At 36.9% G+C, this 26,342-nt stretch overlaps 1 protein-coding gene across 4 annotated transcripts in view; it reads left to right on the forward strand.

Moving 5' to 3' along the window:
* IPMK (inositol polyphosphate multikinase) overlaps positions 1 to 26,342 on the forward strand; it is a 42,692-nt gene that overhangs the window by 1,244 nt on the left and 15,106 nt on the right. For 2 of the 4 annotated variants that reach the window (XM_047761352.1, XM_047761354.1), the window contains exons 2-4: positions 12,727 to 12,821; positions 19,057 to 19,153; positions 26,090 to 26,262. In XM_047761352.1, coding sequence (XP_047617308.1) covers positions 12,727 to 12,821; positions 19,057 to 19,153; positions 26,090 to 26,262 — 365 coding nt within the window. The remainder of the gene's footprint in view (positions 1 to 12,726; positions 12,822 to 19,056; positions 19,154 to 26,089; positions 26,263 to 26,342) is intronic. The other 2 variants (XM_047761353.1, XM_047761355.1) reach the window with 1 other exon arrangement.

A 26,342-nucleotide genomic window follows, 5' to 3' on the forward strand; every position in this document is an offset into this window, starting at 1 on the left:
ACAGAGTTAAAAGCACAATCTAGGGCCTTTTTATTCTCTTGGTGATGTAAAAATTCAGTTTAGGAACTGTAATTCACCCAGCTTACTCAAACTGGTTCCTAGGCCATGATTACATGGGGAATCAGATGAATATGTGAATAATGCGGCTCTTATACCTGGAAACCACAAAGAACAATTTGGTTTCTTCTGGTAAGATGATTCCGGTTTAGGCTGGTAAGATAATACTGTCATTTTTAGGTGAAATGATTGAGGTCAAGGCTGGTTAAATGACAAGCCTAAAAATCACACAGCTGTGTGTAGAATCAGGAAACCAAGGGTCTTGCCTCAGAGCACTGTTTTTTCCCACCATGTATTGTGCTTGCAGAAAACAAACAAGTATTTTTGAAAATGACTGAGGATTGAATGTATTTGTTATTTCTCAGAGAACATTTCCCACTACATTTATCTTTACCTCTTTTTTTCAAAGTTGTGTTAATGATGTGTGGATTTTGTGCCTTTCTCCCCATTATAAAGTGTTAGCTCTTTAAGTTTTAGACACCAAATCTGTTTATCCCAATAGCCTTGTGCTCAATTAAACTCGGGAAATGTTGAAAGTGAAAATTGACAGTTCTTTCCCAGGGAAGAAACAAGCATGGTACTCAAGGTGTGCTTAGCACAGATGTAAGGAAATAACATTATTAAGGTGCTTAGCACAGAGATGTTCTTGTGTATGTCATGTCTGGTAATGAAAATTTGAGAGTACTTATGGAATACTTACTGTTAAATAGATTTATATTGCATACCTATTGATTTGTATTAATGATTTATAAGGATAATTTTCCTAATAATATTCTAGAGGCCTGAATAATTGTTTCTCTAAGGGTCCCTACGATGGATATGTACAAATGAGAATAAGCAAAATATCCCAGGTAAACAGACACCTAAGAGTGTAACCACTGGTTATCAAAGTATATAATAGTGATCCTGTTCAGAGAGTTAACTCTAATAACAAGTGTACCCTGAATGTGACTTAAAACTGCGTTGTAGACCATGGCTGAGTTAATTTGTCACCCAAATGAACTAATTAAAGAAGTAGTTTAAATTCTAGAGGATGAAGTCCTTAATTTTATTTATTATTACATTTAATTTAAACTTTTTTCAGTTTTGTCGAGGTGCTGCGGAAATGAATCCGACTAGGAACCATGAGGTTAGATTCAATCCCTGGCCTTGCTCAGTGGGTTAAGGATCCAGCGTTTCCCTGAGCTGTGGTGTAGGTCGAAGATGTGGCTCTAATCCCCCAGTTGCTGTGGCTTAGGCTGGCAGCTGTAGCTCCAATTCGACCCCTAGCCTGGGAACCTCCATGTGCCGTGTGTACAGCCCTAAAAAGCAAAAAAATAAAATAAACTTGTTTCAGTTTTGTAAGGTTCTCTTGACTAGGGACTATCTTTGTATCACTACTGCACAATACCTCAAATATACTATACAGGCTACCTAATAAATTTGTTGAATTTAACTATCAATTATTTACACAACCTTGCATATGTTGTTAGTGAAAGGACACCTGAATGATGATAAGCTTCCTTATGGTCAGTAATTCAAAATTCACAAATTTATTATGTTTCTCTACTGTCATAAATCATGTATGGTTGTGAAGTAACATCATGTACATCTTTATTTTGGCTGTCAACTGGAATTCTCAGAATAAACTTAGAAATATTTTGGATTAAAAAAAAAACTTGATACTCATTAAAAAACCAGGGTCTTTCAATTTAGGATTCATATCCTACCTATTTCTAAAAAGCAGTTGTTGGCTTTATTAAATTAAATATTAAAAGCAGAACCAATAGCACAAAGGTACATGAACAGAAAAATAGGTCTTTTTATATTATTATAGCTAATTAATAGTATAGTTTGGATATCAGATATATTTTATGTTCTTCAGTGAATTCATTTCTTTCTTTCTTTTTTTTTTTTTTTTTGCCGTTTCTAGGGCCGCTCCCGTGGCATATGGAGGTTCCCAGGCTAGGGGTCTAATCAGAGCTGTAGCCACTGGCCTATGCCAGAGCCATAGCAGCATGGGATCTTAGCCACGTCTGCGACCTACACCACAGCAATGCTGGATCCTTAACCCACTGAGCAAGGGCAGGGATTGAACCTGCAACCTCATGGTTCCTAGTCAGATTCATTAACCACTGAGCCACAATGGGAACTCCTGAAATCATTTCATCAGAGTTTATTTAAATCTTATTTTAAGAATATAAATATTTGTTTTTTTAAGACTGTAAATTGTACCTAATCTTTAGGGAAAAAACTCAAAACAGTGTAGCAGTACTTTTTTCCCTATTCTCCCTCTCCCAGTGCAATCACCAACACTGGTAACTATTTCTGGTCCCTCCTTTCAAGCCTTTGTTTCTGGGCACATACATAAACTTGTAATGTACTTCTGATTTTTTTGTACAAGTATATCGGCATGTTTTTTTCTTTTGTTCTGTGTTCTATAGTATATCATTTTTGTGCTTATGATATACTTCATTCTTTTAAAAACTTGTATTTTATAGTGTGGATATATCATAACTATTCCTCTGGTGATGAATTTTAGGTTGTCACCATTTTTTTGCTGTTATAGATAATATATTAAACACTCTTGTACATTTTCATATACCTCACATTTTACAACCTTATCTATAGAAATGTTTCACAAAAGTGTAATCACTATCAATTTAAATTTCCAAAGCTTGCCAAAGCATAAAATATTTATATATTTATTTGGATGTACCTGTGGCATGTGGAAGTTCTTGGAGCAGGGATTGAACCTGTGTCACAGCAGCGAGCTGAGCCATTGCTGTGACAGTGCTGGATCCTTAACCCACTACACCACAAGGGAGCTCCAAAAATCTTTTTTGTTTTAGCATTTAACATGTACCATTAATTTATTTCAAAAGTACTTGGAATTTTAAACAAATAGTTGAAATACGGTATTTGTATCCTAATCTAACTTAGGATGTAGAAATGAGATAGATAGTCTATGAAGAAAAGAAGAATTTAAACTGACTTTTTTTTGGGAAAAACTCAACTATTTTGGCTTACTGGTATATTAGCTATCTTCTGACAATAATTGACCTAAAGTAATTTCAACTTTACAGAAAAGTTGCAAGAGCAGTACAGGGAACTTAACCTTTTGCCGAATTTGTTTCTCTCTCTCTATATATGTATTATTTATTTTTCCTGAACTATTTGATAATAGGTAGCATACATCAAACTCCTTTACACAGTAAGACCTCAGTGTGTATTTCTTAATGTACTTTAGTTTTTATTTTTGTAACCATATCACATTTATCAAATATGGAAAAATTTACAGTGATACAGTGCTTTAATCTGTAGTTCATATTCTAATTTTGTCAGCTGTTCCAGTAATTCCTTTTATTGTATTTGGGGGGGGGGCATAGTCTGTAGTCCAGGGTCATTTAGTGCATTTAGTTGTCATGTCTCTTAGAATTCTTTAATTTGTAACTTTTTCAGCCTTTCTTTGTTTTTTATACCATTTTTGAAGAGTACAGACTACTTATTTTATAAAATATTATTCAATTTGCATTTCTTTTTTCTTTTTCCTTTTTTTTTCATGGCCGCACCTGCAGCAAAGGGAAGTTCCCTGGTTTGTGGTCAAATCCAAGCTTCAGCTGAGGCCTAAGCCATAGCCAGAGCAACACCAGATCCGAACCACATCTGACCACATACACCACAGCTCATGGCAACGCCAGATCATTAACCTACTGAGCGACGCCAGAGATCAAACCCATGTCCTCATGGATACTGGTTGGGTTCTTTACCCACTAAGGCACAAAGGGAACTCCTAATTTGGATTTCTGATGGGTTTTTTGATGAAATTCAGGTGCTGTATTTCTGGCTAGAACATCATACAAGTGATTGTCCTTCTTAGGGTATCACATCTGGAAATCCACGCTAATCTATCTGCCCATTATTAGGGATACTAATTTGATCATCTGGTCCAAGTGTGGTCTGTCTTCTCTAGTATACAGTTAGTATTTTCCCCCTTGCAATAATATGCTGTTTATGAAGAGCTAATTCAAGAGCATACAGATATCAGGATCCTCATACTTCACCCCTAGATTAGAAATCTGGTGATGATTCTTGCCTGAAGAAGTCTTTACTGTGATAGTTGAAAAATTGTGATTTTTTAACAATTCTACCACTCCCTCTATTTTATTTTGTCCTTTTTTTTTTGGTCTTTTAGAGCCACGCTAGTGGCATATGGAGGTTCCCAGGCTCGGGGTCTAATCAGAGCTGTAGCTGCCATCCTACGCCAGAGCTGCAGCAGCACGGGATCCCAGTCATGTCTTCGACATACACCACAGCTCACGGCAACGCCGTATCCTTAATCCAGTGAGTGAGGCCAGGGATCAAACTCGCAACCTCATGGTTCCTAGTTGGATTCGGATTAATTTCCACTGCGCCAAGACAGGAACTCCTCCACTCCCTCTATTTTAACAGCATTCTATTTAATAATAGCCCTCCGCTCACAGATACAGAGAGCAAACTAATAGTTACTAGGGGGGAGGGGCAGTGGGGCAGAGCAAAATAGGTGAATGGGATTAAAAGGTATAAACTGCAAGATATAAAATAAGTTACAAGGATATAATGTACAACACAGAGAATATAGTCAATATTTTATAACTTTGGAATATAATCTATGAAAATATCAAAAACTGTTGCACACCTAAAGCTAATACAGTATTATAAATCAGCAATACTTCAATAAAAAGAAAAAAGAAATACACATTGTAAACCAACTATACTTCAATATATTTTAAAAAGTAGAAAAAATAACCTCTTATTACTCGTGTGTGTGTGTATATGTTTTGTGATTAGTTTGAGGTCATGGATTCTTTTTTTTTTTTTTAATTTGGCATATATCAGGTCAAATTTTTTTTTTTTACTTCTAATAATACCTGCAAAGATAACCTTGAGTCTTTCTTTTTTGCTTTCCCTTTTCATTTTTTTTTCATTTTTTAAAAGTTTTACTGAAGTATGGTTGATTTATAATATTGTGTTAATTTCTGCTGTACAACAAAGTGATCATTTATACATATTCACATATCCATTCTTTTTCAGATTCTTTTCCCATATAACTTACCAGAGAATATTGAGTAGAGTTCCCTTTGCTATACAGCAGGTCTCTGTTGACCATCCATTTCATATACAGTAGTGTGCATATTGCCAATCCCAAACCCTCAAACCCATTGATTTTGTAAAGTGTCATACACCATTACAGAACTTGTTTATTTTCTTGATCAAATTGTCCCAGATTTGGTCAGTGGGAAAACTTCCTTCCTTTCTGTCACAAGCTATTTTGACTCATCTCATGCCTTCCCTGGTCCCGGCTCTGGAATCAGCCATTTCTCCAAGGAGCCCTGGTTCATTTTCAGTGGGGAATGGTATTTAGAAACCAAGATCTGGGTGCAAGTTTGCTCATTTCTACTGTGGTGTCATTGCTTTCAGGTTTTATCAATGGAAAAGTGTAAATATTTAAGAAATAATAATTGCATACTGATACCTTGTTTCATTCCAGTTCCACAGAGCTCTTTCCCTTTACTCATTCTAAATTTGTGTTTCCCATTTACCTCAATGAAGACCTGACTCCCACCATTATTATAATCAGTAGTAGTAGTCATTATTATGATTTTGCTTAATCCTATAATCTTCAGGATTTCTATACTTATACTGCTGTAGAAAACAAACCTAGAATAAAGAATTCAAGATGAGATTCCCTTTTTCTGAGGGTACATGTTTGGAAACTTCAAAAATGATTTGGATTGGGATTTTACCTTCTTCTCAGTGATATTGTTCATTTGAAATGTAGTTGGTTTAATTTGTTTCTATTTAAATTCAATTCCCATCCTTCAGTGATACATTTTTGAATTCTTATAAAATTAACATGTTTCCCCAAAGTCACAACTTTATAGAAAGCTATGTCAGGAGTGTCACTCTGTTCCCTACCTCTCTACCCCATTTCTCAGCATCCTTTGTAGGTAACCAGTTTCACTGTTTTCTGATACATCCTTTCTGAGTTTCTTGTTTCATAAATAAGCAAATCTCTGTAATTTTTCCCATTTCTCTTTCTTTCTGACACAAAAAGTAGTGTGCTATATGTACACTGTTTTGCCCTTTGCTTTTGAAAGTTAACATTATATCCTAGAAATGAGTGTGATCAGTTCATAGAATGCTTCCTCATTCCTTTATACAGCTCATTTGTACTCTTGTGCATTTATACCCCACTTCTTTCAGTCAGTTTCCTGAATTTGCTTTTGGACTTTTATTTATTTTCACTGGTTTGTTTATCCTAGCAATAATACCTCACTATCATTATTTAAGCTGGCTTTATAATGTCTTGATGTACAGTAGAATAAACATCCTACTTTTTCAAGATTATTTTGACTATTTCTAGCATTTTCTATTTCCATTTAGATTTTAACTTGTCATTTTCCCAAGAAACCTGATTTCGTAGTGTAAAGGTTTTACATCAGATTTTCCCTGTGTATTTGATACTACTATAAATTGTATTGCCTTTTGTATGTGTGTGGGGGGGGATTTCAAACTTACAAAAAAATTGTAAGTATAGTATAGTAAACTAATAATTGCCATTCATCAGGATTTACCTATTAATATTTTGCCACATTTGCTTTAATACTTTCCACATATGGTAACGATTTTCAGACCCCTTTAAGACAAAATTGCATGTATCATGACCCCTTTCCTTTAAATAATAGTGTGGTCTCCTACAAATAACATTTTCTTACCTAACCATGGTAAAATGATCAAATCCAGAATATGTACCATTTGGCTTTTGCCATTATTCTTGCAATATTCTTTATAGCAGTTTCCCCCATTTAAGACTGTATGTTGCATTTAGTACTTTTGACCCTTTATTTAGTTGCCTGTCAGTCACATGGGGCAGTTTAAAAATTTTTTGTCTTTCATAGCTATGAAGAATATAGGTATATGGATTTTTAGAATATCCTTTAAGTTTGTCTAATTATCAAATGAATGCATTTTTGGTAAGAATACTTTATGAATTATGTTGTTTTCTTGAAGCATCATATCATAAAGCACAGGATGTCAGTTGCATTACTGGTTATGTAACTTTGATCACCTGGTTAACGATATCTGTCAGATTTTTCCACTGTGAAGTTTCACTTTTCTTATTGTAAGTAAATAATATGAGAGGAATATATATTTTTTAGTCTTTTTTATTTTTTTAAGGGCTGCATCTGTGGCGTATGGAGGTTCCCAGGCTAGGGGTCTAATTGGAGCTGTAGCTGCCGGCCTACACCAGAGCCATAGCAACTTGGGATCCGAGCCGCATCTGTGACCTACACCACAGCTCACAGAAATGGCGGATCCTTAACCCTTTGAGCAAGGCCAGGGATCGAACCTGCAACTTTATGTGGTTCCTAGTCGGATTCGTTAACCACTGAGCCATGATGGGAACTCCTGAGAGGAATATTTTGAGACTGTTAAATATCCTATTTCTCATCAAAGGTGTCACTGAATATTTTAAGCATCCATTGACAATATATGACCAACTCACTTATTACTGTTTGTTGGAAAATGGTAGTATTTGAACTCTTACTCCTGTTACATTCTTAGTTGGCAGTCTTCTTTAAGGAATGTAGATTTCCCCTCTTTCTTTCTCTTTCTCCTTTAACTAGTAGAGTGGAGTAATGGATTTTTCAAACTTCAGTGCATGGATCTTATCCATTATGTTGCTGCTTATTTTGAGGCTCGAGTTGTCCCAAATTTGGGCAGTGGGAGCTTATTAAAGCTGGCTCCTGGAGTTCCTGTCGTGGCGCAGTGGTTAACGAATCCGACTAGGAACCATGAGGTTGCGGGTTCAATCCCTGGCCTTGCTCAGTGGGTTAAGGATCCGGCGTTGCCGTGAGCTGTGGTGTAGATTGCAGATGCAGCTCGGATCCTGTGTTGCTGTGGTTCTGGTGTAGTCTGGCAGCTGCAGCTCCGATTAGACCCCTAGCCTGGGAACCTCCATATGCCGCGGGGGTGGCCCAAGAAATGGCAAAAAGACAAAAAAAAAAAAAAAGCTGGCTTCTGTGCCTTTTTAATATTCCTCATATTTTATTTTAAAGCATTTTCTCACTTTGTGGCATAAAAATATGTCCCACGTTCATCTTGTACTTTCCCTGTCCCAGCCCTAGAAGGAGCCATTATTTTCTTCAAGAACCTAGTTCCTTTTGGGGTAAATGGTGTTTAAAAACCAAGATCTGGGCAACAGGTATACTCACTGCTCCTTGAGTATGGTTGCTGTTTGTCATTTCAGTGGATTGGATTAAGAAATTAATAGTTTCATATTCTTAAAATTAGTGTTAATATTCATAACCATCATTTAAAACTAATACCACAGGGTTCTTTGCCTCTGTCTTCCCAGAGATCAATATATTTATTCATTTTGAATATTTAAATCAACTTTGCATTCCACATAGTTGACTATGTGGACTTTAGTCAACTATATGACTAAAGTCCACATAGTCTTGATAAATTATCCTGTATGTGTTGCAGTATTAGGTTTATTGATGTTTCAGTAACACTTCTGTGACTGTACATTTGAGATAATTGTCTGTAGTTTTCTTGTAAGTCTTTGGTTTTTAAAAATGGAGAGTATACAGGTTTCATAAAGTAGGGAAATATTCTCTACTTTTCTGTTTCTGAAAAAATTTGGTAAGATTGGTATTTTTTTCTGTAAATATTTGATAGTTTTTTTTTTTTTTTTTGTCATTTCTTGGGCCGCCCCTGTGGCATGTGGAGGTTCCCAGGCTAGGGGTCGAATCAGAGCTGTAGCCTCCAGCCTACTCCAGAGCCACAGCAACACGGGATCTGAGCTGCATCTGCAACCTACACCACAGCTCACGGCAACGCCGGATCCTTAACCCACTGAGCAAGGCCAGGGATTGAACCCGCAACCTCATGGTTCCTAGTTGGATTCGTTAACCACTGAGCCACGACGGGAACTCTGATAGTATTTTCTAATGAATGCATTTTGGCCTACAGTTGTCTCAGGATATTTATTTATTTATTTATTGTCTTTTTGCCATTTCTTGGGCCACCCCCGCGGCATATATAGGTTCCCAGGCTAGGGGTCTAATCAGAGCTGTAGCCACTGCCCTACTCTAGAGCCACAGCAACGCTGGGCTCCAAGCCGCATCTGCAACCTACACCACAGCTCACGGCAACGCTGGATCCTCAACCCACTGAGCAAGGCCAGGAATTGAAACTGCAGCCTCATGGTTCTTAGTCGGATTCGTTAACCACTGAGCCAGGACGGGAACTCCCTCAGGATATTTAAAAACATGAACTCTGTCTCTGGTAGACATAGCACAACTTAAATTTTCTATTTCTTTGTCAATTTTAATAATTTGTGGCTAAAAGAGTTTAGTTTATCTAAGTTGTTGAATTTATTGTTAGGAAGTTTGTAATTCTCTTATGCTTTTTTTCTTTTTCTTTTTTTTTTTTTTGGCCGTACCTGTGGGACGTGGAAGTTTGTGGACCAAGAATTGAATCAGAGTCAGAGCTGCGACCTACACTTTTGTATCCTATGTAGATGTGGAAGTCCAGAATTTTCTTTTCTTTTCTTCTTCCTTCCTTCCTTTCAGCATATGGAAGTTCCCAGGCTAGGGGTTGCATTGGACCCGCAGCTGCTGGCGTATACCACAGCTACAGCAACTCGGGATCCGAGCTGCAGCCTGCATCTGTGACCTATACCACAGCTCACGGCAAAGCCAGATATCTGACCCACTGAGCGAAGCCAGGGATTGAATCCTCATGGATTCAATCGCATCCTCATGGATACTAGTCAGATTCATTTCTGCTGCTCCACAATGGGAGCAGATTTTTTTTTCTAACCTATTCTCTCTTCTCTTTATGATACCCCAACTGCATATTTTTTAGAATTGATACTGTCTTACAAGTTTCTAGTGCTCTATTCCTTTATTCTTTTTAGATACTTTTTTCTCTCATTACATTAATTTAGATATTTTCTATTGATCTTCCTTAAAGTTCATTGTTCCTCTCTTTGATTGCCTATTCTTTTTTTTTTTTTTTGGTTTGGTCCTTTTAGGGCAGCACCATGGCATACGGAAGTTCCCAGGCTAGAGGGTCTAATCAGAGCTGTTGCTGCCGGCATATACCAGAGCCACAGCAATGCCAGATCTGAGCCACATCTGTGACCTACACCACAGCTCACAGCAACGCCAGATCCTTAACCCACCAAGCAAAGGCAGGGATTAAACCTGCAACCTCATGGTTCCTAGTCAGATTCATTTCTGCTGTGCTGTGATGCAGAAATGAATTGCCAATTCTTAATCCATCACCTGAAAATTTTATTTCAGATATTGTGTCTTTTCAGTTCTAGAATTTCTTTTTAGCTTTTCATTTCTTTCCTGAAATACCTCATCTATTCAGCATTTGTGTCCATTTTCCTATAACTTCTTTTTGCCTACTTATAATTATTTTAAAATCCTCGCTTGCTGCTAATTATAACTACTTGGTCATCTGTGTGTCAGTGTCTTTTGACTATGTTTTCTCTTGAGTATGTATCATATTTTACTGTTTTTTTGGTATGTCTCAATTTTTTAAATTGGATTTTGGGCATCTTACTTAAAGAACAGTGGAGAGTGAAGTGTGCTATTTTTTGTTTTACTCTGCATAGAGTATAAACCCTTTTCTCTGTTTAGGGTGAAGGGCTGATAAATCATATTCTCCCTAGAATTTAGTTGAGCTGGTTCTGGGCTGCAGTGTTAGATTCAATCCATTTGGTATTGACTCAGCTTTCCAAAATGTTTCCTTTTCTTATGACAGTTTTTCGGCTGTGAGGGATTTGGGTGTAGTATAAGGATACTGTTGGCTTACCTTTAGGTCCTGGAATTTATTAACTAGGGCAGTGCTTAGAATTAACATCTTCTCCCTCATGACTTTCTCTGAAAACTTGGAGGGGGTGTTTTGCGTATGGAGTAGTGTGGGAGAATTGCTGGCCCAAGCAATCTGTTTTTGTGTTAGGGTTATTGTCTCTAATCCATCCTGTTATCCCGCACTGTTGTCTGTAGTCTAACTGATTTCTGCTTGCCTGCTAAAATGTATTTGTCTAAAGGCAGGTTCACCTGTAAATAGACTTGGTGCCTGTCCCAAGGTAGGGAAGCTTCATGGTTCTCTTCTCACTTAGGAATGCTCCATTTCTACCCCTGGAACTCAGTTCATCATCAAGGCTTCTTTATATCTAACATCCTTCATTAGCCTGTAGAAAATGTCTGTTATCATGGGAGTGAAGGCCTTTCTTACTCTAATATCCCACCCTTTGGAAACAATTTTTTTTCAATAACTTTTAACCATATTAGACTACTCCTTGAACTCCTCAAAGCTTTTGACTGCTTACCAAACCAATGTTACTCATGTGGGTTAATGTTGCCATTCCTTCTATTCTGTAACTAGGTCTTAAGACAAATAAACTTCATTGCTGTCTCTTAATACTTTCTGCCTCTGTTGATTAAATTCTGTATTTTAGTCATGATTAAAAATTCCTGACACTTGCCAAAAGAAACAGAAACAAGTGGCATATTTTACCAGTTGTAAATAGCTTTATTCGAGCGCTGTTGTGTTCTAACTAGCATCATTTTATGAAATCTCAATGTTTGAAAGTTCAAGATTTTAACATATAAACTTGGGAATGAGTCTTCATGGCATAGAGACAGGACCAGTGCTAGTACCTATGTGATGACTTTAGGAAAAGGTTTCCCCTTTGAGTGGGTAGATTATCAAAAGGTAACCCTTCCTGCTCCAGGCTTGGTGCCTGATTTCAGCCCCCACTTTTCCCATTGGCTAGGTGCTCTCATACTATCTATATAGTTGTATATAGTGCATGTGTCTGAATCAGGAAAAAATTTTAGTTGCTTTCTTATAACAGATAAGAAAAACTTTAAAGAGTTCATATAGGACTATTGTTACCATATTTTGGTTTGTTTATAACAGTGGGATCAATTTATGCTACTCCTTTTCACTTGCTTCATAACATCTCCTGGGAGTTCCCATGTGGCTAAGTGGGTTGTCACTGAAGTGCCTCTGCCTTGTCACAGAAGTGGCTTGGATGCTGCTGTGGCATGAGTTTGGTCCTTGGCCCAGGAAATTCCACATGCCGTAGGGTGTGGGCCCCCCCCCCCAAAAAAAAATTGACATCTCCTGGTCATCTGACTAGGAACCCTGAGGTTGCGGGCTCACTGGGTTAAGGATCTGGCATTGCTGTGAGCTGTGGTGTAGGTTGCAGATGTGGCTCAGATCCCAAGTTGCTGTGGCTCTGGTGTAGGCCCGCGGCTACAGCTCTGATTAGACTCAGCCTGGGAACCTCCATATGCCACAGGAGCGGCCCTAGAAAAAGCAAAAAAAAAAAAAAAAGAATTTCTATAAAACTTTATACATATATTGTATTTATTAGAAAGTCTGAGTAGTGGTTTGAGACAATAAAACCAAGCTATTTAGAATTTGTGTTCTTTTGGTTTGCATGTAACGAGCACTGAAATGGGTTTTTGGTTGAATGTTAAAATTTCTGAAATAAAAAGACACGCTTAAATTTATGAAAGTGATTTATCTGTAACTTTAGGAACAAATCTATCCTATGATGCAAAATACACCATTATTAAAAGCATTTTAAAATATCTGATTGTTATTCTGTAGGTATACTGCAACATCCAGATGGCACAGTTTTGAAACAGTTGCAGCCCCCTCCAAGGGGTCCAAGAGAGCTGGAATTCTATAATATGGTAAGTGAGGTAAGATTTGTTTTGTTGTATTCAAAGTGTTTTTCATAGTTTTCTGATGGTGACTCAGTTAGAAATACATTTGACAGCATGTCCTGGTATACTGTGTATGTGACTGAAACAAAAGCTTCAAGACATAAAACACTTATCTTTACTGATGCAGTCTAGTGTTTTTCTATTTTACTTTAAAAGATCCTTATTTTGATCTACTTAATTGATTTCAATTAATGGATTGTGACCTACATTTTGAAAAACACTTGGCTGAGAGACGTATTTCTCAGAAATGCTGAGTATTTAAATGAGTATTTTTTTTGTCTTTTTTTTGTCTTTTTGTCTTTTTTGTTGTTGTTGTTGCTATTTCTTGGGCGGCTCCCGCGGCATATGGAGGTTCCCAGGCTAGGGGTCTAATCGGAGCTGTAGCCACCGGCCTACGCCAGAGCCACAGCAATGCGGGATCCAAGCCGTGTCTGCAACCTACACCACAGCTCACGGCAACGCCGGATCATTAACCCACTGAGCAAGGGCAGGGACCCAACCCGCAACCTCATGGTTCCTAGTCGGATTCATTAACCACTGCGCCACGACGGGAACTCCTAAATGAGTATTTTTTTTTACCACATGATTTCTTAGAGCCTTCAGTGTGCTGATGGGTACTGTGAAACTCCAAAGGACGGTAGCAGGGAAGGGGTACCCTTAACATCTAATTATACCTATTACTAGGAATACTTTTTAGAACATTCACAATGTTTTCAAACCACCACCTCCATCTAGATACAAAACATTTTCATCACACAAAAGAAAACCCTTTACCTGTTAAGCTACGATGCCCTATTCTTCTTCCCCCTAGTCCCTGCCAAGCACCAGTCTGCTTTCTGTGGACTTACTATTCAGGATATTTCACACAAATGGAGTTTTTGAATATATGACTTTTTGTGTCTAGCCTGTTTTGTTGAGCATAATGTATTTAAGGTTCATAGTTACCTTAGTACTTTATTCCTTTTTATGGCTGAATAGTACTCCATTATACTTATATACCACTTTTTGAAGGACTTTTGGGTTCTTTCCATCTTTTGGCTTTTGTTGATAGTTCTGTTATGAACATTCATATGTAAGTATTTGTTTGAGTACCTATTTCTAATTCTCTCTTTTTTTTTCTTTTTTTTTTTGTCTTTTTGCTTTTTCTAGGGCCGCTCCCGCGGCATATGGAGGTTCCCAGGGCTAGGGGTCGAATCAGAGCTGTAGCCACTGGCCTACACCAGAGCCACAGCAACACAGGATCCGAGCCGCGTCTGCGACCTACACACAGCTCATGGCAATGTCACATCCTTAACCCACTGAGCAAGGCCAGGGATTGAACCCGAAATCTCATGGTTCCTACTCAGATTCGTTAACCACTGTGCCATGACGGGAACTCCATCTTTTCACTTTTCTTGTTAGTGTCCTTTAAAGCATAGACTTTTCGTGTCATATTTAAGGTCGTGAAGGTTAATGCTTTTGTTTTCTTCTAAGAATTTTATAACTCTAGTTCTTAAATTTAGGTACAAGTAAAACAAAACAAAAAAACAACTCATACTATTCTAAATACTTTACCAATATTAACTCATTTAATAGCAACCTGTAAGCTGGGTGTTGTTATTAACCTCATTTTATATACATGCACACTAAAGCATAATTAATTTAAATAATTTGGCCAAGGTCATTCAGATAATTAATGATGGCTCTAGGGTTTGGACATAGGCAGCCTGACTAGAATATGCTTTTAACTGCTTCTTTGAGGAGAGTATTTTATGTTATTCTGTAAAAGTCTTACACATAATTTATTGTATGTATTCTAGATACCTTATTTTTTTGCTTATTGTAAACAGCATTTTTTTTGAGTCCTAATCTATAAGAATAAAATTATTTATTTATTTTTTTTGGCTTTCTTTTTTAATGGCCGCACCCATGGCATATGGAAGTTCCCAGACTAGAGGTGGAATCAGAGCTGTAACTGCCAGCCTGTGCCAAAGCCACAGCACTTCAGAATCTGAGCCTTGTCTGTGACCTATACCACAGCCTTTGGCAACACCAGATCCTTAACCCACTGAGGGAGGCCAGGGATCAAACCCACATCCTCATGGTTACTAGTTGGATATGTTACTGCTGAGTCACAACGGGAACTCCAGAAAAAGATTCTTATATATAAGAATGAAATAGATTTTGTATAGTATTCTTACATATAGTAATCTTGCCAGACTCTTATCGTATTTATTTGAGATCTCTAACACTTCTAATAGTTTTCCCTATAGATAGTTCTATCTTCTATGATGAGAGATTTTGTTGGTCTTTTTCTTTTTTTTTCTTTTTCTTTTTTTGGCTGTCTGGAGGCACAATGGAGTTCTTGGGCTAGGGATCAGGTCCAAGTTGTAGCTGCTACCTGAGCCACAGCTGCAGCCGGGCTGGGGATTGAACCTTTGTTTCAGTGCTCCAAGATGCTGACGAGTGCTCCCACTGCCTCAGAATCCACATGCTCCTGTCAGGGACTTCTAGTTCAGTGCTGAATTGAAGCAATGGTGGGGGCATCTTCCTCTCATTTAGCAGAAGTGCTTCTAACATTACTCCATTGTATGACTGTAAGTTTTTGAGAAGTATTTCTTCCCAGGTTAAGGAACTTTCTGTGTGAGTCGAGATTCTGTCAAGGAATCTTTACAAAGGTGTGGTCAGAATTTAAGGCCACCTGCCAGAGATATGCTGTACCATCCCTGGGCTTGATCAGACAAGGAGAGGGTGTGGTTACTGGAACTTTATGAGAAGACCTGAACTGATAAGGAGGGAACTAGAGAACAAAATAACTGACCTCTACTCTTCTGCCCTCCATTCTCTTGTACCAATAAGAAACAATGGCAAGAAGGCAGGGAACCCCTGTTGATTCAAATCAGCTTCTTGGGGAGGGGGAAGATATACAATATCCTTTCTATTTTTAAGAATTCAAAATACATTGGGTATTGGATATTTTTCAGCGCCCATTTCTTTATCTATTGAAATGGTCATATGAGTTTCCTTTTTTAGACTTTTAGTGTGATAAATACCATAATAGATTTCTAACATTACCTTTCATTTTCAAAATAAAACCTACTTGGACTTTTAAAAAATAAATAAATATGTGTTACTAGATTTTTGTTTGCTGGTGTTTTAAGATTTTTTTCCAGCTATGCTCATAAGTAAGATTGAACTAGTATTTTATTCACATAGTGTCCTTTTCTTTGTTGTTGTTGTCTTTTGTCTTTAGGGCCACACCTGTGGCATATGGAGGTTCCCAGGCTAGGGGCTGAATAGGAGCTGTAGCCGCTGGCCTATCCAAGGGATCTGAGCCGCGTCTGCGACCTACACCACAGCTCATGGCAACTCCATATCCTTAACCCACTGAGTGAGGCCAGGGATCGAACCTGCATCCTTATGGATGCTAGTCAGATTCAATTTCCCTGAGCCACGACTAGAACTCCCTTTTCTGGTTTTGATAATAAATTTCTTTCAATTTTATAAAATGAGAGATTTTTCTTTTTCTTCTTTATGGCAGAATTTGTATCAAATAAGGATTTTGTTCCTTAAAGAGTTGTTAGAATTTACCTATAAATTCATCAGAGCAGCCTGTAGATTGTCTGTGTCTTTTTCTTTCTTCTTTTCCTCCTTTCCATCCTTCCCATCTTTTTTTAATTCTCATTCCTTTTTGGGAAAAGGATGTATTTTTTAACTAATAGTTCGGTTTCTTAAATGCTTTGATTTTTTTTTCCTTTGTTAATGTGATGATAAAATATAGACTATAGTTTTATGTATTTAATAACCTGACAAAATTCATCCTAGGATGCTAGTCTAGTTACAAACTCCCTTTTTATTTCTAGTAAGTACTGTTTTTGTGGGGTTGTTTTTTGTTTGTTTTGTTTCTTTTCTCTTTTTCTCTCTCAGCTTGGTGAACACCATTCTTTCTTCTTTCTTTCCTTTTTTTTTTTTTTTTTTTTTTTTTGCTGTTTAGGGCCACGCCTACTGCATATGGAGGTTCCCAGGCTAGGGGTTCAATGGGAGCTATAGCTGCCAGCCTACGCCATAGCCACAACAACACGGGATCTGAGCCATGTCTGCGGCCTACACAACAGCTCAGGGCAACACTGGATCCTTAACCCACTGAGTGAGGCCAGGGATCAAACCTGCAACCTCATGGTTCCTGGTCAGATTCATTTCTGCTGCACCACTGTGGGAACTCCGAACAGCATTCTCTCTTTACTCTCTGTTTCAGTATAATAGCTCTGTCCTATCTATGCCTGGTTCCTAAGTTCAGAGAACTTTGGTTCAAGTGTTCAGAGTGGACCTGTCTGAGCCCAAACGCACTGCTCAGCTTAACACTTTGGGTTTCCTCTTTATTTTAGATCCCTATAAATTTCCTTTTTAATCTTGGGACCCCAGCTATGCAGTTAAGAAAATATCATATTTTATCCTACCTTTCTATGTAGAAAGTTTTTTAGGTTTTCTTGTTTGCATGTTGCAGTAATTACCAGTCTTCTACTTAAAAAAAATATTTAAAAAGAAGAGAAATTTTATTTTTCTACTCTCCCAGTTCTTTTATTGTTTCATTTATAAATATATCATGGACTTCTTCAGGTACGTATGTAGAGATATACTTGGTTCCTCCATCTCCTTAGGTCATCATGAACACTCTTTACCCTCACTGTCATTGTGCCAGGAGGAGAGGGATGAAAAGGTCACTCTACTCTCGTAATTACCTTGGCCCAGAAGTGACTAATATCACTTCTGCTCACATTTCAGTAGGGGAAGCTGGGAAATACAATATGTCACATGGCTATTTGGTGAGTTTCTGCCATACTTGAGTTTATTCTGTAGAATTATGTTGTAACTACTAGGTAAGAATATGGTTTGATGTAGATAATTAAAATTCTGAGATTGAGATTTAATAAACATTTTACATGAGTAAACTTTAAATGGTTTTGGATAATTAGGTAGAGAGAGCTATTTGGTGAGAGTTAATGGATAAGATATCTTGCAAGGTGTTTTTTATACAAAAATATTTTCTTCTAGGAAAAGAATTGAGAATCTAGTTCTAGAATATCTGGGCATTTCTAGTATTTGCAAGAATTATTACTGGTTATAAATCAAAAAGTTAAATGAGCAATAGTTAGACTTAATAGTTAGAATTAAATAATTCTAGAATTAAATAATTAAATAATAGTTAGAATTAAATAATACTTTTTACAAAGGAAAAAATATCACAGTTTCCTTACATATATAAAATAAATACATGGGAAAGATTTTGTTAAACTCATTAGTTAATATGGAGCTGGGCAGATGTTAAAAGTGATTCAAAAGAGAAGTCAAAGAAGCATAAATTTATATGGCATAAGACAAGTTGAAATGTATATAACAACGCTATAAACTCTTCCCTTCCATGGGGTTTGGAAGGGAAGTCAGTTGAACCTCCTTTGGCCAGAATTTATTGACATGTCTATCAAAAAGAATTCTTTTGCCAATGAGATCCTGCTGCATAGCATAGGGAAGTATATCTAGTCACTTATGATGGAACATGATGGAGGATAATGTGAGAAAAAGAATGTATATGTATGACTGGGTCACTTTGCTGCACAGTAGAAATTGACAGAGCACTGTAAATCAGCCATAATGGAAAAAATAAAAATCATAAAAAAAGAATTCTTTTGCATTTGCTAAGAGTTACCTATAACTTACTTTGTTGTGAAATAGTTCAAGACAGTGAAAAGCTAGATTTAGATAACCAAGAAGACTGTGCTCCAAGTAATATGTAGTTTTTCATTGGAAACATAGTAATTTTTAAAAATTTATTTATTTTGCTTATTCCAGGTTTGCTTCCAATGAAGACTCATACCAGATAAATTATAATTCATCAGTGCTGTTTTGTTTTGTCTTTAGGGCTGCACTCACAACATATGAAGGCTAGGGGTCGAATTTGAGCCATACCTGCCCACCTATACCACAGCCACGGCAACAGCAGATCCGAGCTGTATCTGTGACCTACACTGCAGCTTGCAGCAACACTGAATCCTTTAACCCACTGAGCAAAGGCCAGGGATCGAACCCCCATCCTCATGGATACTAGTCAAGTTCTTAACCCACTGAGCCACAACAGGAATTCTTAGCAGTAATATTTTATTTGAGAAATGTAAGGGGTAGTTATAAAGCATTGTAAAAAACTAATGTGCACATGTTATATTTCTTTTTGTTTCAGGTTTATGCTGCTGACTGTACCGACAGTGTTCTTTTAGAGCTGCGAAAATATTTGCCAAAATATTATGGCATCTGGTCACCTCCCACTGCACCAAATGGTAATCTTTTCTTTAAAATCCATTTTTTTAGTCTTAATTCATGAGAATTGCTTTTTAAAAGGCTTAAATAAGGTAAGCCTGGTATTATAAAAATAGGATATATGCATTTTTCTTTCTACTCTCTTCTTCGTTAAAGAAAACTTATTAATACTTCTCTTTTTCATAATCAGTTTTTCCTAAATGGCATATACAAATTAATGACTAATCACAAATGAATGAAAAAAAGTATATATATATATTAGTACTTAATAGTGTATTAATTTACAGATGTTCTTTTTTCCAAACATAATTTCTTTGTGTAATTTCCTATCTTCTGTCTCACTCCTTCATCCCCACCTCCATGCCTTCAATATCAGTCTTTTAAAAAAATAGTGGTAAGTTTTAAGTCAGAGGACAAAATAAACTATGTAGGGCACAACATTTCTCTCTTAATATCAATACTTGAAGCAGTGTTTGCCACATTAAGGCCTTTGACAGAGCAGACAGAATTCAGGCTGGCAGCATGACTGCTTAACGATTGAAGAGGTTCATGAGTAAGGGAAGAGTTTCAGACTTGAGAGAGTTTAAGAATAACCCATAGGCTTGTTAAAATGAACTTTTTTTTTTGTCTTTTGACTTTTTAGAGCCACACCCACAGCATATGGAGGTTCCCAGGCTAGGGATCTGATCGGAACTGTTGCTGCTGGCCTACGCCACAGCCACAGCAATGTCAGATCCTTAACCCACTGAATGAGGGCAGGGATTGAACCTACAACCTCATGGTTCCCAGTTGGATTCATTTCTGCTGCGCTGCAACGGGAACTCTCTAAAATGAAAATTAATAGGCTCAACTCCCAGACATTTTGATTATGCAGATCTTTGTTGGAGTTAGTGATTGTTAAGTAAAAGCTTCAGGTTTTTTGGATGAAGATAGTAGTACTTGAACAATATTTTGAAAACAGGAAGAGAAGGGGCCTCCAGTTTGAGCTTGTTCTTTCCCTCAGTTCTTTGTCTTCCTTCTATTCTTTTACTACTGTGCAAAATTTCATTAATAGGGAATCCTGGTACCTCCCCATGAGTATCCTCAGTGGCTCCCAGGGTATTTAGGATACATGGGGAGAAAAATGAGCTTTGCTCTTCTCTACTCTTACCTTTCCCTACCCCTTCCTTCTTTTCTTTTCTTTTCTTTTTTTTTAATTGTCTTTTAGCCCCAGTCATATGATTTGAATCCACATCTCTGGCCTCAATTAACATATGGTGTAAATTATTTCAAAAATCGTCATGATCACTTTTGCTTTATAAAATTTCCATTGTAATGTAAGACATCTAGAGTCCAATTAAGTTTGCTGATTGCTCTTTAATTTAGAGCAAATCATTACTCCTCAGAAAAGTGAAAGATTAACAAAGGTTAATCTGAGGCTAGATTAGACATCTAGATAGTTAAATGCTCTGTTTAAAAAATTGTTTAGAAGGGATAGAATAACTGAGCAAACAGCACTATTATTTTGAAAAGTAGAGTATACAGGAAGAATTTGGGTAAAAGAAGAAATAGTTAAAAGTAACATTTTTATAGTTTAGGATTACTAGCACATGATTTAAAAATAAAAGTCTTACTAGAAATTAATACCTTTCTGGTTTTCAATACCAAGTAATCTTGAGGGACACCTGTGTTAATGTATAAAAGCAGTAACTTTGTTTTTTTGTTTTTGTTTTTTTCTTTTTTGGCCACACCCATGGCATGCGGAAGTTCCCAAACCAAGGATCTAACCTATGCCATAGCAGTGGCAACCTGCTGTGCCACCAAAGAGCAGTAACTTTGAAGTAAAAAAACTTGACTTCTACATTGGTTATTTCCAAATTTTATAAACTTGGCTAACTCTTTAATGTTTTTGAGCTCTATCTTTTCTTTTTGATGTTTTTTTAGGGCTGTACCAGTGGCATATGGAAGTTCCCAGGGTAGGGGTCGAATCAGAGCTACAGCTGCCCTGCCTATACCATAGCCACAGCAATGCCAAATCTGAGCCATGTCTGTGACCCATACCACAACTCCCAACAATGCCTGGTCCTTAACCCACTGAGCAGGACCAGGGCTCAAACCAGTGTCCTCATGGATACTAGTCTGGTTTCTTACCACTGAGCCACAAGGGGAACTCCTACTTTTTCTATAAGTTAAAAATAATATCACATAGAGTATGAAAATGCATGTTATTTTATGTGAGAATGCTTTGTAAACTAGGCTTTCTTGAACATAAATGGAATATTGGTGCTACTGAAATGAGAAGGTGAAGCGTGGAAAAACGAGAGAAAAAAAGAAAATGTAAATAGAAGGGGAAATGTGAACAGGGAATAGGAAGTAATACATGTTTAGAGTGCTCTTGTAATACCAACAATTGCCTCGGTATTTCCTATGCCTTTCCAGTTTTTTAGCTCCAGAAGGGATTAGATAAAATTGTTGTACCATGAAAATTGTTTAGCTTTGATTGTGATAGAGTTCATGGAATCATCTTTCTGCTTTTATCATTTTGATCGTAAATGAAACAAATGAAAGATGGGAAACTCTTTGACATCTTTAGCCCAGAGTATCCTGAAGACAAATATTTTCTTAAATTTTAGTAGAATACTATTGTTTGCATTACTGTATTTTACGTAGTATTCAACTAATGACATAATTTCTTTCCCAGCCTTTTTTTCTCTTTTTATTTGAGCATCTTTTCTTATGTGCTCAAAGTAGAGTTTTATACAGCTTTGTATAATTCTTATAATCCAAAGTAGTAAAATGTAGAAAGTACTGCCAATTTTTCTTCAAATAGGTTTGAGCAAATTGAAAGTTTTAAAATGTAACCTCCAATCTAATTAATTGGTAGGTTTCTGGATCTAGCTACTAGTCAAGTTTTAGGAAGCATGGATTGAAATAAGCTGTTCCCTTTATCCCCATTTATGCCACATTTGGAGGCTTGAGTTCTCTATAACTACTTCTACATTCAGCTTCTCTTGCTCTCAGAAATGGCTGGTGATTGATGTGAAAAACAAGCAAAACTTCCTCTGTTTTTCCATTTGTCTTTGTAGATGCACAGGGATTCACCACCAGGCTTTTTCTCCTTTGGGGAGATTCAGAAATGAAGATGGTAGCCAGTACCTGGATATGGTGGAGATGAGAATGATGAAACTTGGAACCCAAATGCTAGTGATTCCATCAGAATTTTTTGTCCTAATAACTTCTAAGACTTTAAGAAAGTAATTTTGCTATCTATAATTTGTATACACAAATACATGTATGCATATATGTGTGTATATGCAAAAATCTGTCTTTACTTACAAGTTATATCAAATAGTCATAATTATTTTCCAAATATCATGTTAATATAGTTTAATTTATTTCTTTGACCTTGGTCAAAATGAACCTAAACTATTCCATATAGAACATATTCTTAGTCCATCAGATTTTTGGGGTGAGTTTTATTTTTTGCTTTTTTGGGCCTCACCTGCAGCATGTGGAAGTTCCCAGGCCAGGGGTTGAGCTGGAGCTGCCGCTGCTGGCCTACACCATAACCACAGCAACATCAGATCTGAGCCAAGTCTGTGATCTACACCACAGCTCATGGCAAGACTGGATCCTTAACACACTGAGCAAGGCCAGGGATCCAACCCACAACCTCATGTTCCTAGTCAATTTGTTTTTGCTGCGCCACGACGGGAACTCCAGATTTTTCGAGTGAGTTTTAGAATGTATTTTTTGTTCCCTAGAGATTGAAAAATACTGCTCCACTCTATACCCAGAGGGGCTTAGCTGAAAAAGTGTGCCTGTTATCCAGTCTATAGCATTGCCTTACAAATGAGGCTCTTCTGCGGTAAAATGCCTTTGATCGTTTAAATTATTAAATCTCCAGATTGACCTACTTTGAATTAAGCTTTCTTTTACTAAAATAATTTGCCAATAGCTTTTTTTTCAGAGAGACTTGGTATTAAGATTTATTTCTAGTGATGATAAACCTATAAAGAAATTAGTATAGGAGTTCTCTTGTGGCTCATCCGGTTAAGGATCCAGGTGAGTCACTGCATCGGCTCCTGTCACTGCTGTGGCACACGTTCAATCCCTGGCCTGGCAACTTTCTCATCCTGTGGGTGTGGCCAAAAAAGAAGAAAAACATCAGTATAGATCTCAGTGTTCAGGTCATGGCTCATTTTACTTTCCATGGCAAGCTGCTAGATGTATAACATCATATTCTTTTTTTATTTTGGGTTGTCTTTTTTGGCTGTGCCTGCGCCATGAGGAGGTTCCCCAGCCAGGGATTGAACTCAAGCCACAGCAGGGAAACAATGCCAAATCCTTAGCTACTAGGCTACTAGGGAACTCCTTTTTATTTAAAACTACATCTCTAAAGCAGATTTTGTTTTTTTTTAATAACTTGGAGGGAAAGAGAAATGAGAATATCAAAATATTTTCACTTAAAAAAAAAAATCAAGGCCAGAGAACTAAAAGGATACACTAAGCCAACTTTCAGTAGGCCTTTAAGTATTATTAACTTAAGGCTAATAATCAGTAATTTAGCCATTATTTGTAATTCCAGTCATATAAAATATATCAAGAAACAAAGTAAGATAAAGCAAAACACATTTGCTTAGTCAAAATAAATGTCAGGTAGAACCAACGAGCCTCAGGTCTGTTTACTGAAGGAATGACTCAATTTATTACAGAGTGAGGAAGTCCAAGACCAAAGTCCTGGGCAGTAGGAATGAGAAGGGCAAATTCATTCATTCAGCAAACATCTGTTGCATTCCTACCATAAAAAGAGTTTGCATGTATTCTGGTTCCCAAGAGAAGGAGGAAATAAGGGTTTCATTTCAGATTGGCAAAGTCTCTACTCTAGCTTTTGTCATTCGTCTTATTAAAAAAGTTTATTGTTTGTTTTTAATCGCTACTGAATATACTTACACTACTTACCAAGTGTAAATAAAAAATAACTGTACACTGAACTACAGATGCTCTGATAGCTAGTTTACTGTCTCTATACTCCAATATATAGCCTTACCTGAGTAAGACTTTTAGGGTTTCTTGAGTTATGGAAGTTGATGATAAATCGATGAATACTAATGATTTAGTGTTTTAAGATTCAATTAGTCTTTTCTGATATTTGAAATATAAACCCTGTTACTGAAGTTTTTATTCAGCATTGGGGGTGGGGATGGATCTGTTTCCTTCCCTTTTTGCTCAAGGTAGTTGGAAATGGGAGGAGAGACTCTGTAGGGGACCTTCCTAATCTTCTCTCCCCTCCTGTGGTTCTTTTAAAGCATGAAGTAGGTGGGTTCCAGTTCTTTCAGGATATTTCCACTTGTCTCACTGCCTTTCACTGTCAGTAGTTTCTTGGTTGTGTCCTGACCTTTAATTTTCTCTTATCCTGTTGAAGATGTCTGTCCGTGAGAACCTTGTTTAAAATGTGGCACGCTCCTTGTTTTTGCCAGTGCCGATCTTTTTGGCTGCAGTTCATTTTTTGTCACTCAACTTCACCTAGTTCTACACAGTTTTAATCCTCCCACTCCCCATCTTCCTTTGACTAGGGATACAATTTACTTAAATAAATTTATTTTATTTAAATAAGTAGCAGTTTCGGCTGTGGCACAATGTGGGGTGGGCATCATCGTCTCTGCAGTGCCAGGATGCAGGTTGGATCCCTGGCCTGGCATAAAGGATCCAGCATTGCCATAGCTGCAGCTTAGGTTGCAACTGCGGCTGGGATCTGATCCCAGCCCAGGAACTCCATGTGCCTTGGGCAGCCAAAAAAGAAGAAAAATAAAAAAGTAAAACCTTATTACTTTGATAAATAGAAAATATAATCACTTCTATCTTTGAGGGAAAGTTTTCAGGTGAAATGCTTATTACATTCATAACTGAAAATTATCATCTCATTCAGAACTCTTTTTGGGAAGATTCATTCACCAAGGAGGGGGGGAGAATTTCTTTCCTTCCTTCTTTCCTTCAGTGCACGTGGACCCTTGTTTTCAAGCTAAAACTGTAAGTAGGCCAGCTACAGTGTATGATAACTGGGGTATTTATATATATATTTTTACTCAAATCTCCATTTATAATAGTTTTGGGGGGAAGATATGTACAGGATGCTAAAGTTATTTACAAATGAACTTCTGAGGAATTTTTGTGTTTTAAAATGCAAGATACTTGTTTTCCTTTGGGATTAGTAAGACTAGAACATATATTTGTACTGTGACCATCATTTGGATTTATTTACCTTTCTTAACCATGCTTGTTGTCCTGTATCCTTTGTGGGAAGTTTTATTCTTATTACTAATTTTCATTGAAGATTTTAAACATTATTAAAATACTTAGATATCTGTGCCGAGGCATTGATGCCATAAATTATATTCGAAAGAGGAAGGTATATGGGACAGCTTTTAAAATAATCTCATTGCCTTTTTTATTTTAATTGAAGTATAGTTGATCTACAATGTTGTGTTAGTTTTGGGTGTACAGCAAAGTGATTCAGTTATACATACATTTTTTTCAGATTCTTTTCCCATTATAAGTTATTACAGAATATTGCTATACAGTAGGTCCTTGTTGGTTATCTGTTTTATATATAGTACTGTGTATATTTTAATCCCAAATTCATTTATCCCTCCTGCCCCTCTTTCCCCTTTGGTAAATCTGTTTGTTTTCTATGTTTTTCTATTTTCATTGCCTCTTTAATGTCCTTGGATGCCTTATATCTAATTCGCATCTTTTGCTTATGGTTGAATATTACTCATTCCACCTCCTGCAAGAGTTTCTCTGTGATAGTTACATCTGTTATAAATTTGTTGTTCAGTTGTTTTTTTTTCTTTAGGTGGAGCAGTAATAATTGTTGACTCTGGATTTTTTTTTCTTAGTTTTAAAGATTTTCTTCTTTTTTTTTTTCCCTTGAGTAGTAATATGTTTTGTTATTGCCAATTTTTCTTTGATAACAGATTTATACTTAAAACTGGAAGATGTGACCCATAAATTTAATAAGCCCTGTATAATGGATGTAAAGATAGGGCGAAAAAGCTATGATCCTTTTGCTTCATCTGAGAAGATTCAGCAACAGGTCAGCAAGTACCCATTAATGGAAGAGATTGGGTTCTTGGTGCTTGGCATGAGGGTAAGAGTAATTATTAGTATAATATACACATTTCTCATTACATGTTCTCTTTTTTTGAATATTATAGATGTCATGTATAT

Source organism: Phacochoerus africanus, chromosome 15 (genome assembly GCF_016906955.1).
Source record: "Phacochoerus africanus isolate WHEZ1 chromosome 15, ROS_Pafr_v1, whole genome shotgun sequence".
Classification (NCBI taxonomy): domain Eukaryota; kingdom Metazoa; phylum Chordata; class Mammalia; order Artiodactyla; family Suidae; genus Phacochoerus; species Phacochoerus africanus.